The 15,874-nt window shown below is 43.4% G+C and overlaps 1 protein-coding gene and 1 long non-coding RNA gene across 3 annotated transcripts in view; one reads left to right on the forward strand and one right to left on the reverse strand.

The window, feature by feature from the left end:
* Positions 1-12,249, forward strand: part of LOC117953143 — a 38,569-nt gene extending 26,320 nt beyond the window's left edge. For both annotated transcript variants that reach the window (XR_004658564.1, XR_004658565.1), the window contains one exon: positions 12,236-12,249. This is a non-coding gene — a long non-coding RNA (uncharacterized LOC117953143). The remainder of the gene's footprint in view (positions 1-12,235) is intronic.
* Positions 1-15,874, reverse strand: part of LOC117953089 (SH3 domain-binding protein 4) — a 34,260-nt gene that overhangs the window by 5,969 nt on the left and 12,417 nt on the right. Inside the window, exons 2-3 of the mRNA XM_034885848.1 lie at positions 11,201-11,429; positions 7,711-10,061 (exon numbers count right to left, since the gene is read on the reverse strand). Coding sequence (XP_034741739.1) covers positions 7,711-10,061; positions 11,201-11,324 — 2,475 coding nt within the window. The 5' untranslated portion in view covers positions 11,325-11,429. The remainder of the gene's footprint in view (positions 1-7,710; positions 10,062-11,200; positions 11,430-15,874) is intronic.

Below are 15,874 nucleotides of genomic sequence, written 5' to 3' on the forward strand. Positions count from 1 at the left end.
GGGGGGGGGGGGGCTGAGGAATGCAGATGCCATGCTCCAGCAGCCTCTCTCACTCTCAGACCAGACCAGAGGATGAGATAGCGGCGCCCAATCAGACGCTGCTGCCTGAGCTGCCACCAAAACGCGGTTGTCCAATGAAGTTCAGAGACGCTTCTGGACGATTGAGTTTTATTTTTACAGTTTTGTTGTTCCTGGGTCTTTGTGGCTGTGGAGGCGAAGAGGCTGTTAGGGAGATAAACCATTTTGACAAGCACTGGTTTTTCCTTCCTGGATAATGACGACAGGAAATCCCCGGTCATTTCCTATGTCTTGCTGTAGGTTTAAGACGTGCTGTTTGGTACCGACTGATGTAAAAGCCAGATTGATCAAGCCAAGAAAACGTTTTGATACCGTCTATAGTTACATCTTGTTTTTGTGATCTGATATCAATCCATAAAATACCTGATCTGGGGCGCCCCGGTAGCTCAGCTGGTTGAGCGTGCGCCCCGTGTACCTTGGCTCAGTCCTAACTGCAGCGGCCCGGGTTTGATTCCGACCCATGGCCCTTTGCTGCATGTCTTCCCCTATCTCTCCCAATTTGCATAAATCATCTGCCTGTCAAAAAATGAGAAAACAAATTCCTGCAGACATATTTTCAGAGATAACGTTGGCTGTTGCTGCACACTAAAACACACACACACACACACACACACTCCCTCACTCACTCACGGTCTGTCCCTGCTCAGAAAATGGCTTAACCAAACCCTCTGTGTAACCAATGGCGACCTCTATGATGAATTACTTGATTCTTCCATCTCCCTGTTATAGTTTTTTTTCTCTCGGCTCCAAAACCGACACTGAATCCCTCCGCTTCAATCTCCTGTTTATTATTTTTCTATCCCATCTTCATTTTCCATCTGACTTCCTCCACCTTTCACATTTGCAGCCTCTTTGCTCCATCTCAGCCCACTGGGGCTTTGCAATTTATTTATTTTTTCTTCTTCTTCCAGTTCTGCTCCAAACCTGCTTTGTCGTCTCTTTGCTCATTCACCTTTCTGGGAACAAACCTCGACCTCAGAACCAAAAACCCGGGGATGCTGGGAGAGACTAAAGACGACGGGGGTGCGGGTTTGGGAACGATTTCTCCCAAAACGCAAACTCCCTTTATTCTTCCTGAGCTGGTTTGGAAAAAACTCGCACATTCCCAAACCAGGCCCAAATCTCTAGAGAGCGAGTGATCTGCTCTGCAGTCAATTATTCCAAAAGCAGCAGCTTTGCCACACCCAGTCAGAGAAAGAAGGAAGGGAGAAGAGGAAGCGAAGAGAAGAAAAACTAAATAAATAACGAGGAAAAGGGCTGGAGATGAAGAAGAAAAATAAAACTCAAACCAGATTTGTGTACAAGAATGGCCGAGCAGAGCGCTAATCGGACACACCGGGGCGGCCTGGACGCCGCTCTGGTTTCTCAGAGTGTTCCTCCAGAAATAGGATGTTTTTATTATTACTCCCAGGCTCGACCCGCCACCCTGAACTCACCGCAAATAATTCACGAGGGTCAGACGATGGGCTCAGTGCGGAGCGAGAGCTTTGAAATGAAAATCCCATTTTAGCACCACGCCACAACAAAGGCTCCACCTCTGTGGTGAAGAAGCGATGGAACCTGCAGTTAAAGAGCAGGATGAAAGACAAGGCTTCTCCCTTGTCCCTCTCTTTCTCCTCTAACACAAGCAGTGCTATCCTCATATGTATTTATGTATCTCAGTTCAATTTGTATTTTATGTTCTGTGAAATGAACTAAACTAAGTCCAACGGGAGGAGCCGGAGAGAGACGCAAACTCATAAAAGACAAAAAGTATAAAAATAAATGAAACCTGTGCACATTGGTTTCACGTAGGGGTCCGAAAATTAAGATTCTTAAATGCATCGCGATTCTCTCTAGAATGATATGATGCTCGATTCTGATAAGTTAGTAACTGATTACGTTGTAGTGCAGCCGTACGCTGACATTAAACGGAAATCTGTTATTTGCCGTCAGTAAGCTGGGAGTGATCACACGCAGGTTTCAAAGTTAGCATCATCTACTACCCAAGTGCTGCTAAAATATGCAAGGGGCTAGATTTGTTTTAAGGCCCTGACACACTAACCTGATAATCATCAGTCGGACCGCCCGGCAAGGTTGGTGACTCGAGTCGGTTTGGTGTGTTACGTGCCGTCACCCAGGAGCCTTCATTTTGGCTGACCTGACATATGTCCTCAATGACTCAAACGATCTGATTGGTGGAGTGCTGACCAGGAAATGACGAGGGGGATGAGCGGGACTAGAGTCTCTCAAAATCGTATCAAAATCTTTCAAAATGACAGAGTCAGACGCTGCACGGCCTGTTTCTATTTCTCGCTTAAATGTTTCCGGTGAAGTATTTTAGTAAAATATGAGATTGTGTTATGAACAAGCCGCCAAGATAGTCTGGCCTTCATTTTCCGGAGAAACCAGACCCACATAACGCGTTCGCCCAATCAGCAGCCGTCGGCATCGCTTCGGTGTGATCCGAGGCAATCTTTCCGTCGAGTTGGTGTGTGAGGACCTTTACTCAGCAGCCAAAAACAAACAAACAATGGTAATCTTTTGAGAGGCTGGTAAAAATGTGGACGAAAAAGTTAAATTTGAACCCTGGTCACATGTGCAGAGGGGGGGGTCTGGGTCAAGGAGTATTATAGGAAGTGGTTCGGGCTGCAGGCGCCTGCCGGTCCACAACTGGAGCTTCTGTTTAGTTTGTGAACAATGAGACAGGAAACATCTGCCCGGATCGACCTGGATCCTTTCCATCCCCCGCTGACAACAACAACACAGCCCCCAAACAACACGGACATCACAAGAAGTCCACACTGATTCTTATATAATCACCTGGGGACATCCACAATGACAACCTAATGCTATGCTAACGAGCTTGAAACCGATGAGCACTTAACAAACTCATTAGCCTGGAAGGTTTTACCCTTCTTCTAGTCTTTATACCAGGTGTTTCACATCTGGGAGTGTTTAGGTGCCCGGCGGAAATTAGATGTCCGTCCCCTTCCTCTGTCTCTGTGTTGGCGTTCTAACCTCCGGTGGTTTTCTGAGGACTACGGTTACCTGGTCCTCAGATCTCTGCAGGGTAATCCAGGCTATCCAGACAGCTAGCTAGACTATCTGTCCAGTCGGAGTTTTCTGTTGCAAAACTAACACAACTTTTGAACGTACACATGTTAAAACAAGATCCTTCCAGAGGTTATTTAGCAGAGGCACCGTCATTGTGTCCGGCTCCGCCCATGACAATTGTGATTTGATTGGTTTAAAGAAATGCCAATAAAAAAACAAAGTTTTTCTCCTATGCAAGAAGGCTGCGGTGGACTCGCCGAACCCTCCTCCACAGCGCTGTTGAGAGAGGTCTGGCAGACCAGTCCTCTTCTATCTCTTCTCTCTTTACTGAATGAAAGGATCCTGTGTCCAGTGTGTACAATCCTGAGAACAGAATGTAAAGAGATAATCTTGTGACTAACTAGTGCTAACTTGTTGGGTAGTTCACCACGTACGAGCAAACTCTGCCTTACCAAGCATCTAGAACCAAATAGTCCACAAAGACAAATATAATACGGCAAAAAGAGATTTCCCTGAGCAACAATGTGAGGCAGCTTTGTGAGAAATCCACTTTCTATACAGCAGGGAGTGATCATACAGTCCACAGTTAACTAACATGTTTATAACTGCACTTTCCTTCCAGACTATGATGTAACACATTAGAGGTGAGAGAAACAACACACTGTTGCTAAGTGATAGACTACAGTTAACAATCTACAATAACAGCATCTGGTGACGTTCGTACCACTAAAATGTAACTTGTACCATTTTTCCTCTTCTAAAAATTTGAAATGGGTCAATTTGACCCGAATACCGTACAAGGGTTAAACAGACACAAACACACTCAGCGAGCTAGGACTACAATTCTAACAAGTCTTCTCATTGTTTATTCATGGCTTGGCGCCTAAAATGTCAGAAAAGGTTAAATAAAGGTCCAACATGATGTCTTAACCCTCATGTGGTCCTTGGGTCAAATTGACCGGTTTTCCTATATCAATGTTCTTTTTAACTACCCAAAATAACATATCTGATTCCACACAATGCTCTTTGGTGTGATTTTGATGGGTAATTTTGGGGCGTCTCATTACATTTTATAGCATTTGAAAAAAATATATATTACAAAAGTTGACATATTCCCGCTTGTGATTATCCATGAACATACATCCGGTGGACAAACTATGCAACACCAACACTCAAAACATGGTTGACTGTCTGTTTTTATTTTATTGTTGAAATTATTATTTATTATAAATGATTCTGGTGAATGAAAAAAAAACTACTTTGGTAAATGCCTAATATCGGCCTGGCCAATATTTCAGTCTCTGAAATAAACAATCAATAGTTTTGATTCATTCAGCTTAGGCTAAGCCTTCCAGCGGAAGAGAAATCCCTGCCCGACCCTCATGTTATTCCTGTGTCAACAAGTAGTTTTCTTAAAAAACATAATTATGACATCGCCTGAAGTCAAAAGCACAAACTTTGAGTCCAAATATAACATCCAAAGCTGCAAAAACAGAGCTCGCCTCACATCCACAGCCGTGATTGACATATTCAACACACTAATATCTATCAGTGTGATATTCTGTGTGTGTTATGACAGGTGTCATACACGGTCGACACTGAGCAGAAAGTATAGATTTGTAACAGATACACTGTGTGAGAGCACAGGCGCTGCCCCCTTCACCACCAACAATCAAAGCATGCCATAAAGGATTCAGACATTCAAAGCAAAAAGAAAGCGACCACAGTGCTTTTGATTTGGTTCTTTCTTCTAAAAAAATAGACTCCCTTCCACGTCAAATGGCACACCGGAAAATCAGAAGAGATTGTTCTGCTGTAACAAAGAAACTATGCAGGAGGAGAGGAAGATGAGGATTTCATCTGGCAGTCTATTACACTCACTCGGCTTTAATCTGAGGCCTACACGCACACGACAAAATCCACTTTCGAAACTAAATAAATAATAACATTAGATGTTTGCACATGGAACAAACAGCATATTTGTGCCGGTTAAACAAAGAGTCCTTGTGATTTCAAATTAGCTGGATTGGCTGCGTGCTTTGTCCCCGCGGTAACCAGTAGTTTAGGTGTAATCCAGACAGAAGAAGCAGAAAAACAGACCTATATTTAGAAACAAATGCACAGAACCTCCCTCAAAGACCATATTTTTCAGTCACCACCTTTTATTATGTTCTTTTTTCTGTACTATAAATGGTTCTAACTAGTGTTTACAACCTCGCGTTGATTACAGTGTTCCTGCTCCGCGTTACTTCAGCGGTAGTACGTCCCTGACCTCTGACAGAGACTCTCGCTCGCATGATATGCTGACAGGGAAACTAAGTCTAGGAACAGTGGTACAAAGGCAGCAGGGGAGCTGAACACCCTCCACTCTGCAGATTTTGTAGGCACAGACACATCAAATTAAAATGCAAAAGGTTTATGAAGCATTACTCAGACTGTTCGTCGTGTTTAGACATCTCAGGGTGATAACCGCTACCCGGACTGCCTGAGGCCACAATGGCAACTCACATTTACATGGCAGAAAATGCACAACCAAGTGCCTGATGGAGTCACGCTGCACACTCGCAGCTAACACAGCTCAGCACTTCTTCCTCTGTGAAGAAAAGCTGAATAAACTGGGGAAAAAAGAAACACATGAGGCATGAAGAGGCACAAGTAAAACCTCAACCAATGTCTGACTGGGCTGAAGAGTAATTGTCTGGTAATCAAAGCAGAACACTTTCTGGAAAGACAATTCTATCTAGAGGTAGATGAACCAATTAGTGGTCAACTATTAAATGAATCGCCAATCAATCAATTAAACTCACTTCACTATCTCTATCAGTCGCTCTGACATCTCTCAGTTTGTGCATGGAGGTCCTGATCATGTGTGTGTATTTCAGGCCTGTGTGTAGTGATTGCTAACAAAACAGAGTGTACGCTTTACTTTCCCCACTGGGGATCAATAGACAGTATAAATTATTATAAATTATTATTATAAATCAATCGGTTTGAGTCATTTCTCATTAAGTATAAATGCTGGGATTGCAGAGCCCATGGCATGTAAATTTAATTTTATGAGGTTATTTAATTAATATGAGTTCCCCGAGCCTGCCTATGGCCCCCAAATGGCTAGAAATGTTGATAGGTGTAAACCGAACCCTGGGTATCCTGGGTTGCCTTTGAGAAAATGAAAGCTCAGATGGTCCGATCTGGAATCTTACCTTTTATGAGGTCATAAGGGGTCATAATTACCTCCTCTTTCTCTGCTTTGCCCGCCCAAAGAATTTGTCCCACCCATGAGAGAGAGACATCATGGCTCTCAAACGAGCAAAGCAGCAGTTGGTCAAGGCCACAACCCCAACCTCCACCTTGCCCGCCCCCCCCTTCTCCTCAAAAGCTACAGACTCAGAAATGACACATACTAAGAAAATGTTGACTTAGCCTTTGGGAAACAACGATCTACATATTTCACCACCTTTATAGACCAAACTAATCAATTAACTGAGAGAATAATAAACCGATTTATTGACAATGAAAATAATTGTTACTTGCAGCTCTAATTCCATCGTTTAACTGTATGATAAGATGGCTTCTGCTGTGTTTGCTCTGCTTTTAAGATACTCAGTAGTACTTTTGGTGCATTACATTTGCCTGTGATCCCATTTCTAAAATGACTTGTAAACGTAAACACAAGTGTACGAGTCTGTTTCGCCCTCTGAGGGCTTTGATTCATATGTACATAAAGATAGAAAATGAAAGTAGCCTGTACGATCAATTGGATTTATAGGATCAGCATACTGTACACACACACACACACACAAACACACACACACACACACACACACACACACACACACACACACTGCACATTAACTCTATGCTCATTCGAGTGTCTGTTGCTTGAATTACAAAGTATTCTTTTGCCCTCCACAGCTCCTCGGGTCCTGATTGGACCTCGGTGCCTACACAGCACTTATCGACTGCACTCCCAGCAGATTTAACAGACTGGACAACAGCCCAAACCCAAGGAAGGAATTGTGCTCCAAGAAAGAAATGTCTCACCAGGAGGATACAAACAGAAACTCAAGTTGACACATGAAGGACAAAAGACGCTACTCAAGAATAGACTATATGTCCATGTTGAAAAATGACGGACAGGATTGTAAACTGTGACATTGGGACTAGGGATAGCGAAGACTACTCACCAATTTATCTGAGCCTGCCCTTACATAGTAGAACAAAAAAAGCAATATGGGGACTCAACTCTAGCTTACTTCCCAAGAAGACATTATTGAAATTAAGACCTTTCCTGATCCTAATGACAACAGGGGAGTGAACCCACATACAGTGGGGACACATTAAAGGCAATATTCATGGATAAATTGATATCCCTTAGCACGGCAATGAAGAAAGCAAGGGGGGGGAGTTAAAGACAATGATCTACAAGAATTGGAAAGGCAACACAGCAACAGATCCTCCAAATTATTATTAAAATTAAAAAATTTAGAAATTTATAAATAAGGACAAAAGACGGACGGACGGTTTCTCAAATTAATGACTCAAAGAATAAGCTTAGTCACTGCAACAGAGGAGGAAGCCAAGGTTGTAACTTACTGTCAGGAGTTCTTTCTGGAAGGACTTGCGCTCTTTGCTCTCTGCGTTGTTGCAATCCTCCTTCAGCGTCTCCAGCACCGATGCGACCCTCTCTGGTTCGCTGTCCAGCTCTTGGCGACAGAAATGGGTTAACGGCAGGTTGACGTATCCGAGGGCGTCAGCGAACGCTCGCCAGTTGCCGATGTTCTCCATCAGTATAGTTCTTACGGAGGCGTAGATGTACGTGAGGAATTTGCAGGGCTTCAGTATTTGCTCCAGTAACAAAGAGGTGGTAAGGTCGGGCCCGCTGAAGTAAATGGGCTTAACTTTGCCGACCACCAGCACGTTCTTTGCGTGAACAAATCCCATTCTGCCCTGATAATACCCAATGTACCACTCTTTTGTCCACAACTGACCCTTGAGCTTGATCTTCTCCTCACTCAACAGAGCTACAAAGTCCCCTTTCTTGTACTCAAGCAAGTACTGATTTTTAGTTTGTCGGATAACAGTTTTGATTAATTTTCCAAACTTCACGTTATTTATCCTCCGGTCCTGGAAAACAGGGTACTTGGTGGCGATGGCGAGAGGAGACAAGACTATCTTGCCCACTTCTTTCTTCTTCAGGAAACGTCGTTGCACTGATGCCTTTGGGCCTGCTTTGGGTGGCGGTGTCGGAGTCTGGACACAAAACTGAGCCAGTATACAATCGTTGTCATCTTTGACCTGTATCCTTAAGGTGAAATCGGAGACATCGTCGGTGTCTCGCGAGGCAATCATGTAGACAAGCCTGCTGACTTTGCCAAGTTTAACTTGAAAGCCCCGGACCATTCTGGCCTGCTCGCCGGCCTTTACCTCATAGTTGGCCATGTTGGAGTAAACCCCAACACTGAGGTCCTGGGGTTTGGACAGGACAAACTGGTGTTTACCCCAGAGCTGCAGCACTACTGAAGGGGAAGCCTGTGACTGTTTGCCTACCTCGCTCACCAATAACGTCTTTGGGGCACAGTCGTGGCCAAACATAGCCACGACTGTCTTGAAGGACGGGTGAATGTGTTTAGGACCATATACTCCTAAAGTGATCTTTTTAACCACATGCTCCCAGACTGTGGAGTCTGGAGAGAGGGACTGGGACTGAGCCACGACACACACATACATGCAAGGCTCCAGGTTATCCAGGCACACCTGGACCATGTCGCCATACATGTACGAATGAGGAATGGGGCTGTAAGGTCCCTCTTTACAATCACTCCTGACGCACAACACTTCTGTTGTCTCCCTGCTCTCCATTTTCACCACAACAGACACTTTCATCTCCAGGGTGATGGTGGTTTTGATCTCCATGTTGCTGAGTTTGATCTCCACCACGGGGCTGACAGTGGTGCGCCGGTCGTTGTTAAGCTCTAGCGGGGGGTCGAGCAGAGCTTTGATCGAAATCTGCTGGGTGTCCCCCGGCGCTACGTGGCCCTCGGGTATATGGATACTGATGTTGCTGTCCGGAAGCTGGACAGCACCTCCTGAGCTGTCTAGCCGACAGACAATGTTGGTCTCCACCGGCTGGGTCTGTCCCCAGCCTGGGTTCTGACCCATCGAGTCCAAGTCGTGGCAGGACCTGGCTAGCTTGCGGTGGGTGAGCCACGCTGTCCGGAAGTCCTCCCTGCTCTGGAACTGCTCTGGCGCTGGTGCTTTCAGACCCCGGAAGAATCCAGAGGCCTGAGGGGTATCGGACTGAGCCTGCAGGATGGACAGCTCAGACAAACTGTAGGAGCGCTTGCTTCTAAAAAACGGGTTGTCCCTGCGCAATGTTTGCCCCCCACCTACAGTGGGACTAAGAGGGTTAAAAACGCTACTGCCTAAACCACTGATTGCAGCGCTGCTGGTGGAGTTTGGCACTGACGGAGCGAGCGTATCGAACAGAAGGAGGTCAACTGACTTCTCATTCCTGTTCTGATCGAGGGAGCTCTGAGGACACCCGTTTAGGAAAGGGTTCGTAGAGGTATGGGTTGTTGCAAAAGGATTTCCATTTTGGAAGGTAGTTGGTTTCAGAATCACACCCGCCCACTCCCCTAGAAGGTCCATTTCTTTGGCCGCCTCCTCGTTACAGTCTCCCATCGTGTCGATCATCCCGCTGTCGTTGAAGGACGAGTCTCTGTAGTTGATGGGCTCCACATAGGCTGCAGGAATGTAACCCATCTCTGTGTTGTTGTGGGCGTACCACCACTCTCCTCCTGTTGAGTCCAGAACGTAGAGGCGGTCCCCTTTCGAGAACTTCAGGGTGGTGAAGCTGGACGGGCAGTAGTCCTTAATGGCGACGACTTCCCTGGCAGTGCCGAAGGAGGCGGTCGCGTCCAGTCGTAAGGCACTGGGAGAAGGCACTAAAAACAAACAAAACAATGTCAGGTGGAGGTGGATGCTGTATGGCATTATAGCATCGTTCACATCTGATGGAATAAAATAGGTGCAGTGTATGAGTTGGTTTTAGTCTCTTATTTTCATTGTTCCTGGATTAGGTCCATGGGGTGAGGGGGTGTATCGGCACACTGAGCTGTCTACCACAGTGTCTTCTCTTCTTCTCAGTGCAACCTCTGTGACGTTACCTTGCAGAGCAGCTGGATTCTCGCAATACAACAACATGAGAATTGCGGGATATCACATATGGCACAAAAATCCATCTTGACAGGTCCTCCAAATTCCCCGACAAAATAATTAATTTGTCCAACCTAATGCATTTGTGTCTGAGCGGCAGCAGGATGAACCAATCAGCGTCCTGTGAGAAGCTAATGGCAGCTACGGGCGGGGTTTAGGTGTGTGTGTAGCGGCCGTGACTGTTCCTTTAAAACAGTTATGAGTTCTTACTAAAATAATATGATAATAACTAGTTTTATTGTCACAATAGAACAGTGGAACATCAAAATATATTAAAGTACTGATAAATAAAATGTATAAAAATACAAACTTAAGATATGAAACTTTACTTAAATATCTAAAAAACAATAATTCAAATATATATAAATACATAAAAAAAAAAAAAAATGTAATCTCCATTATAAATGCAGATACCAATAGTTTGGGAAATGCCTAATATCGGCCCTATACCGTCATCCTCAGAAGCCCCCGGCTGAGCGCAGCAACGTTGGAGTTAACCCCGGGGGACGAGGGGGTCACCTCTCTACGCCCGCGGGTGGGGGTGGGGGGGGATAACATTGGTGCATATGCACACAAAAAAATATCATAAAGGGAAATTGTCATGCCATGGGACCGTGGCATGTTAAACAAATAAATCACCTTTAACTGTGAACTATACCTTTGTTCTTTTCCCACTTGAACTTTTGGATTTCCCTTTCAGAACACGAGAAAAACGTTATTTTTGATTGCATTGTTTTTGGGATCCAAAATCCAAATCGCGATCAACATTCAACTGATTGCGCAGCCCTAATCCCCAGTTTGAACTACGGAGGAAACTATTACTTATTTACATTATCTGCATTGTTTTTCAAAGTTTTGAGCAGCTGACCTTTGACATCGTTCAGACTGGCTTCTGACAATCCTTCGCTGAGATCGATGAGCGTCCCCTCGGACTTGCAGCGCGGGAGAGACGTGTTGGTGCTGGTGGCGGTTCTGATTCGATGGGCGGCCATGGTCGGACCGGTTGCTGTGCGCCAGCTGCTGCGTTCAGCCTACTCTAATTAGGGAGTTTCCTCTTGCTGGTGGCTGAGTCAGATATCAACAGCCTCCCATGATCTCTGTAAGACAAAAATATTGGATTTTATAACATCTCTAATAAACAAATGAAGAAAATGTGACTTTAGAGGTCCCATATTATGCATTTACAGGTTCATACATGAACATGTTTCTATGTTTTTATGTTCAACAAACTCAAACTGTTTGTCTGGATATATCGATATTCACACAAAAGGTGTGCAGGTGATACCAAGTCAAATTTTAGACTTTTTAAGACCTTTTATGAAGGAAAATTTAGACCTGTATCATAAGTACAAAGAAATGCAGAGTCACAATAGTGGTTGCAAAGTAAATAAATGTATTCAAATTGAATAAAAGTGACTGATCTGTACATATACAGCAAATTATACTGTATATGGACACTACAGAATTTACAACAAAAAAACAAAACATTTTAATAGAGCCTTAGCCTTAGAGGCGTTTCATTGACGTAGGAAAATTAAGACCCAGTTAAAGATTATTTAAGACCTAGAGCACAATACTTCAGTGAATTTAAGACTTTTTGAGGCCTATATTTTAGATTTTGACATTTTTTACGCGGAAACACGGTCCATAGTGTGTTCGCCATTTAAATAATGAAAAAAAAATGTTAATACTGTTTATTGATGCCCAGGGGGGAGATTACAATTTACACTCTGTTTGTTAGAAATCAATACACAAAGTTCTGAAACAGACACACACACACACACACACACACACACAACAAGAAGGGGTGTATAAAAACCAGATAAAACTAAATCTGAGGGAAAAGGTACTCAAAACAAGTGAAATCATCCGCCCGTGCAGTAAGATCATTTCACTTGACAAGCTTGCTTGATTTAAGAATATAGTGTGACGTTTTTTGTTTTTTTATTTTTTTATTATTTTTTTAAATTTTTTAAGTTCTTCTTTTCTGTTGTGACAATAAAACAAACTATTATCATTATTTTAGTGTCATAAATAACTACAAATAACTACTGTTAGGGAAATCTGTTGATATTTTGCAACGCGTTTCTGGATTTGGTTTTTTAAATACATATATTGGCATTTCGGACTTTTAAATAACCAGATATTTGTATCGGTATCGGCCTAATTGGTCGGGCTCCAGTATTTATGTCTCAGTTTGTTGACATGATGCTGGGCACCTCCATCACACAAATCTCCTGACGCGACGATGTGTTTTCAGCGCGTGTCCGAGATCTGGTTTGGTCGTTCCCGCATTAGTTCACTACTTCCTAAACACTATTTAGGGAATAGTTATCGAGGGAATGAGGGAACAGTTTGGAACACAGCTACAGCGCTCTGTGAGAAACATCCAGACTCTCCGTCCTCTTGTGTCTTTTTAAAATTTGTCTTGATGCAGCAGATCAAGCTCATCACACTGTTACGTAACACACACTGCAGATACTGCAGATACGTAGCGTGTGTAACCCTGAAACCTTGAAGGGAATTTAACAGAGGGAAGTTTAGCACTGATTTCCCAAACGCAGGCCATTGTTTTGTGTCATCCCTAACAGCTACATTGTGTCTCAGCTGGAACTTATACTTTTACATGGAAGTACAAAAGAAATACTGAAAATACTACTACAAAATACAAAATACTACCAAATTTAGGGGCTGCAGCCGAGCCGTTTTGGAAGCACCTGAGCCCTAAGAATAAATGTCAGTGAAATACTTTTCTCTGATCCAGTGAATGTAGTTGGACTTCTTTAGCTTTTAAGTTTTTGTCTCTGAGCTGAGTTATTTATTTATTATCTTTTACACATTTTTGACACATTTGGGGATGATAACGGTCCAAAATGTCACGAAAAAGACACTAAAAAACACAACAAAGAGACAGAAAGAACCTACAAAAAGACGCCAAATGACATTCATGAATACAGTTTGATTATAACTTTTATTTAGTTGGGAATTAAACTATTATCACAATATTACACGAGAGGGTTTGATTTAACATCATATTATTGCCACTCTAGTGGTGCTCACGAACCTCAGAGCAAGCACCTTGGTCCTAGCCTCATCACAACAACAAACTAAGACTAAAAAAAGTGCAAACTGCAGATGTGGGTCAGTGGAACACAGCGGGTCTAGAGACACCAGGCTTTTTACCTCGATGCATAATTCATAGCGGTGTCAGCTCGGGGACGACACGCTGCACAGACAGGGAGAGGCTGACGATAGTTTACTACTGACACACTTCCACAGCTGGCACACGTCTGCTAAACTCTGCCAGCAAAGGCCACTCCAATCTGTTGAGATTTTTATACTGTACAATATATTGGTGTTACCAATCTGTAAGAGCTGCAGAGAAATATGTGCAGCAACATTATATAACATGCACCTTACAGTGGAGTGGTTCAGGGTTGGATAAATACAGGCATCTTTGCGTGGGGGTCAAACTTAACTTCACTCAGGGCCAGACTGGTAAACAAGAACAACATCAAGGGCCAGTTTATTCACATGCTTTTATTTCATCAAAAAGTCAAGCATCTTCTGTGGTATTACTGCCTGTCTTATATAGCCTTCTGACTTACATCATGTCGGTCGACATGAAGCTCTAAAAAAGTAACTTAGACATCAAAGACAAAGGCGACAAAAAAGGTTAAAAAAAAAGCTCCAAAAGTGTCTGTGAAAGTGACAACAACTTCAGAAAAAGAAACAAAACCAACGCAACAAAAAAACCACACCAAACATACAGTACACGTCGTCTTTCTAAAGCCAAGTGGCGTGTTTTCTGTACACATTTGGAGCTTTCTGTATGTCTACGCTGTATACAGCGGACGTAAACATACACGCCACAGAAGAAAGCATGACATTCAGTTGGAGTTAAGAAAAGAAGAACAGGATTGGCTTTAGTAAAAAACCAAACTGACGGTTGAGTTTAGGCAACGTGACACGCAAGAGGCGATCCCCGGTCTCCTGGGTGAAACTCCTTTGTTTTACCCATCCACCCCTAGATTTTTGCTCTTTCATACTACTTGCTACGGCGTAAATTCACACGCTATAGCAAGGTGACGCAAGTCAATGGAGTCCAAGCGGCGTTGATAAACGCTCTAAAAAGCAAGTATGCGTCTTAATAACACGCCAATAATGGCATACAAATTGGCGTGTCATACATACGCCATTTTTATGAGATCAGTCTGGAAGAAACAAGAAACTTGGAGGGCCAGAATTCATAGTGAACTTAAACTGATGCACGGGCACATTCGAAATCTGCGGGTATGCGGTCTGACACTCGCGCTTTAAAGTGATGATGCACTTTTGATGGCTCTGTTTTGCCAGGCTGATGTAATCTGTTGTGTTTATTATGTACTACCCAATCGAGAGGCCTTTATCAAAGAGCACATGAGGGAAAGCAGAGACGTGACAGCTCATCACTTTAACAATGGCTCTCTTCTACTGAAATGAGTCAGCTCGGTAGCCGTGTGTGTGTTGTAAACACTGTAGGAATGGGCTGCAGCCGATGAGCTTATAAAGCGGCTCTTCTCCGAGTCCAACCACCAAACAGAAATTCAATCCAGATCCAGTCCATAAACCTTGTGTAATGACCACAAAACGTTATGAAAAGTAAGGTTGTTTTAGTTTCTATTGAACAATCTATTGTTGGTGATGTTGTACATACATGAAAATCTACAAAAATGACGAAAAAGGGATAAAAAATGTCCCTTTGCTGAATGAAGCTGAGAACAATGCTGGAAATGTACATGAAGCTGGATAAATGGTACCCTTGGTAACGCTACAGCATTTTTTCTAACGGCACCCAAACGGGTCCAAAAGTTGAGCAGGAAAACCAAGTACGCAACTTGAATGTTGGTTAAAAGTTAAAAGTGAATGTTATTGTGTTGTCGTCGCCAATCATTCGGGACTTTTGACGTGGAATATGATTTGAGCGATGTGTTTGAGGACTCCTGTTACACAGGAATCCGGCAGATCCGAACAATCAGAAATCTGAGGTTTCATCACAGGAAGTACTTTCAAACACCTTTACCTCATTATTTGAAACTTAGGCCAGGTTTAACATGAATTAGGGTTACTTGATTATGGGGAAAAATCACTACTGAAATCCTGATTATTAACATGATTACTCACTGACTTTTGTTAAACATATCGACAGAGAAAACACCCTTAACTGTGAAATCTTCCCTTCATACTTGTCCTGTTTATGCCTACTGTCTTACTCTCATTGGGATTTCAGTCACCTGTAAATCCAAACGGGTCCAAACTGCTCGAGCTCCACATAGTTTCATCCAGCCGTGTATCCAGAAATCCATAAAAGGTATCGCTATCACATTTAATAATCCGTGTTAGTCAAACGCAAGTTCTTTCCATCCTAAATTAGCGCGCTTTGCTTCCTGGACGACAGGACGTCTGGATCAAATCTTTCCCACCAAACTCCCTAACCCTAACCCCAGACCTAACCCCCTAACCCTAACCCCAAACCCCAACTCCCTAACCCCTGACCCCAGAC

This window comes from Etheostoma cragini, chromosome 11 (assembly GCF_013103735.1).
Source record: "Etheostoma cragini isolate CJK2018 chromosome 11, CSU_Ecrag_1.0, whole genome shotgun sequence".
Taxonomy (NCBI): domain Eukaryota; kingdom Metazoa; phylum Chordata; class Actinopteri; order Perciformes; family Percidae; genus Etheostoma; species Etheostoma cragini.